The 3,038-nt window shown below is 42.1% G+C and overlaps 1 protein-coding gene across 1 annotated transcript; it reads right to left on the bottom strand.

Moving 5' to 3' along the window:
• Positions 1 to 884: 884 nt before the first annotated feature.
• LOC308415389 (large ribosomal subunit protein P2-like) lies at positions 885 to 1,338 on the bottom strand. Its single transcript, XM_080910406.1, has one exon. It carries the CDS (start codon positions 1,281 to 1,283, stop codon positions 921 to 923), a length of 363 nt encoding a protein of 120 aa, XP_080766532.1. The 5' UTR covers positions 1,284 to 1,338; the 3' UTR covers positions 885 to 920.
• Positions 1,339 to 3,038: the final 1,700 nt, after the last annotated feature.

Raw genomic sequence — 3,038 nt, 5'->3', positions numbered from 1 at the left:
GCGGTACATTGGCACAGGATCAGGATCTTGTAGTAGGTTAGCATCAGGTTAGAGTTGGCTGGTGGGAAACAGGCACTCTGCCTGGTTTGTCCCTTTATTGGGCACCCCTGTTCAGTCCTTGTTTAAAGAGCAAAAGACTCTCCTCTTTTATACCCTACTCCCCTTTCCTACTGTCTCTTCACCCTTTATCCCTTTGTGCTTTTTCTTTCTCCTTCCAGTACTTAGAACAAAATCAGAGCTCTGTGCCTTGCTAGGATACTGTTCTACCAATGGACTAAATCCTCAGGTTTCTTAGAGGTTCTAAGATAAACATATTCCACAATTAGTTGTGAAAATATTTTTAAATTGGTTTCTTTTAGCAACGAGAAGAAAATATAAATGCCACTTCCCCAAATCTCTGCACCCCTTACAGGGTTGGTTGTGGGGTGAGTAGAACCTCAAATCTCTTAAAGAATTAAGCTTTACATAGACTTTTCAAGCTTCCTTCATGTTTATTCACTGCATATTTAATGCAGTATCCTCAGCAAACACCCATTAATTAACTGGAAAGAAAATATTTACAAAAGCATAATTGCAGAAGTCTTGTGAGAACCCTCTTTGATCCCAGAACCACATGTCTTCTTGTCTGCTGTAATAACAGCTGGCAGAGGAGAGAAAAAAGGGACATGATGATTCCATTCTTAGTGCTAACGTTCACATTCAATGCGCTGAGGGGTGGCTACAGTTGTTTGAATAGGTTTGGCCCCATAGACTCATGTGTTTGGATGCTTGGCCCACAGAAAGTGACACTATTAGGAGGTGTTAAAGTAGGTGTGGCCTTGTTGGAGGAGGCATATCACTGTGGAAGTGGGCATTGGGGCTCCTTTTTTTTTTTTTTTTCAAGATACATAAAAAGGCTTTATTTTCAGGGGAACAGGAATTTAATCGAACAAGTCAAATCCCATGTCGTCATCCGACTCCTCGGACTCCTCCTTCTCGTCTTTCTTCTCCTCTGCTGCAGCAGGGACAGAACCAGCAGCAGGGGCAGAACCAGCAGCAGGAGCTGCAGAGCCAGGGGCAGCAGAAACAGCCACAGCCCCACCAGCAGGCACACTGGCTAGCTTGCCAACACCCTGAGCGGTGGCATTCTCAATGTTTTTCCCATTCAGCTCACTGATGACCTTGTTGAGCCCGTCATCGTCCGCCTCGATGCCCACGCTGTCTAGTATTTTCTTGATGTCTTTGGCGCTAGGAGATGAGTTGCCCCCGTGGGCGGCCAGCAGATAAGAGGCGACATATTGCATGTTGCCTGCGGTGGACAGACCTCACGCGTGCGACCTCGGCGGCGACCGGCAGCGAAAGGAAAAGCGGCATTGGGGCTCCTATGCTCAAGCTCTACCCAGTGTGGAAAGACACCTAGCTGTCTGCAGAAGACAATCTTTTGCTGTATGCTTTTGAATTAAGTTGTAGAACTCCTAGATCCTTCTTCAGCACCATATTTACCTGGATCCTGCCGTGCTTCACACCATGATGGTAATGGACTGAACCTCTGAAACTGTAAGTCAGCCCCAATTAAATGATGTCCTTTTAAAGTTGCCTAGGTCGTGGTATCTCTTCACAGTAATAAAACACTAAGATAGTGGCCTACCAGTATGACTCTTGATCACCATTTCTGCAGTAGGACAGGATTGTGTAATGCCACTCCTATCAGATGTATGATGTATCCTTGCCCAATCTGTTGGTTGCCATTTTGTCCTCTTGACAGTGTCCTTTGCCTTACAGAAACTTTGCAATTTCATGAGGTCCCATATGTCGATTGTGATCTTAGAGCATAAGCCATTGGTGTTCTGTTCAGGAAAATTTTTTACTGTGCCTATGTGTTTTAAAATCTTCCCCACTTGTTAGAGTAAATTTTAAATAATAAAGTATCTTATCTCTTTATCGGCCCTGAGGTCCAACTCCTCTAGCCTGTTTCTAGATCAGAGCCTGTGGCCTTATGGGGATAATTCACAAAACAAACTACTATCACTTACTAATCAATAAGCAAGTAATTTGTAAAACCAGGACCTTAGTTTAAAGTATTTCTACCTATCTAGCTCTTAATCTGGAGCAATAGATCTTTAATTATTAATAACTTCCCTAATATATGTCTGTATACACTCTCTGAGGTACACAGATCTCCATCAATGATAAACCTTTAACCTGCAAAAACCACCACTCTCTCTTGGAGTCAGTGACTAATTTTCCTTATCTAATTTTGAACCAATTTTTCATACATTTACTAAACAATTCTGTAACTAGATCCTTAGCCTGAAGTATTCTGATCTGTCTTCTCTCAGTCTGGAGAGTCAGATCTTCATTATTGATATCTACCCTAATATCTGTCTGTATTCATTCTTCTGGTGTACATACTTCTATCTTAGTTTGAACCACTAGTGAAAATTTCCAGGTGATTCCAGTAAATTCTATATTCTTCTAACTAGAAAAACAAAATTGACTTGTATATCAATTTATACCATTTTAAAACAAATAATCTTCTTAATTTTTGAAAACAATTTTTTAAAGAATCAAATAGTTAGTAATTCCCCACCCCCTTTCTCTCTATCACTGTGTGTACCTGGGTCTCCTCCCTTTTCAGCAACAGGACACTATAGCCTGCCAGCAAAGACTGTCTCTTTAAGGTTCCTGTGCTTGAGACATCATGTGACTCAACATGGCACTGGCTGCCTCTGACTCAGAAAATAAACAATTTTTAACTAACTCTTAGGCTGATAGTTGTAAACCTTTTAGTGGATTCTTGCCTAACACGTTGGCGCGCCACCTGTTGCAGAAAATATGAAAGAATAAAATATCATCTCTTTATTGGCCCCGAGGTTTAACTCCTCAGGCCTGCTTCTAGTTTGGAGCCACCGGCACCTCTGTCACTCAGTCTGAGCCACCCTCACGGTCTCTCTTTGTCCGTGCCACTCCCTTCCCTTGGCCGTTTTACTCCAATTGTTACTGCCTCCATCCCGTTTTTTTTTTTTTTTTGTTCTCAAAACTCAACTCAAACACAATTC

Source organism: Micromys minutus, assembly GCF_963924665.1.
Source record: "Micromys minutus genome assembly, chromosome: 1".
Classification (NCBI taxonomy): Eukaryota; Metazoa; Chordata; class Mammalia; order Rodentia; family Muridae; genus Micromys; species Micromys minutus.
The sequence above is the reverse complement of the archived record's forward strand: the minus strand, read 5'-3'. Positions and strand labels throughout refer to the sequence as shown.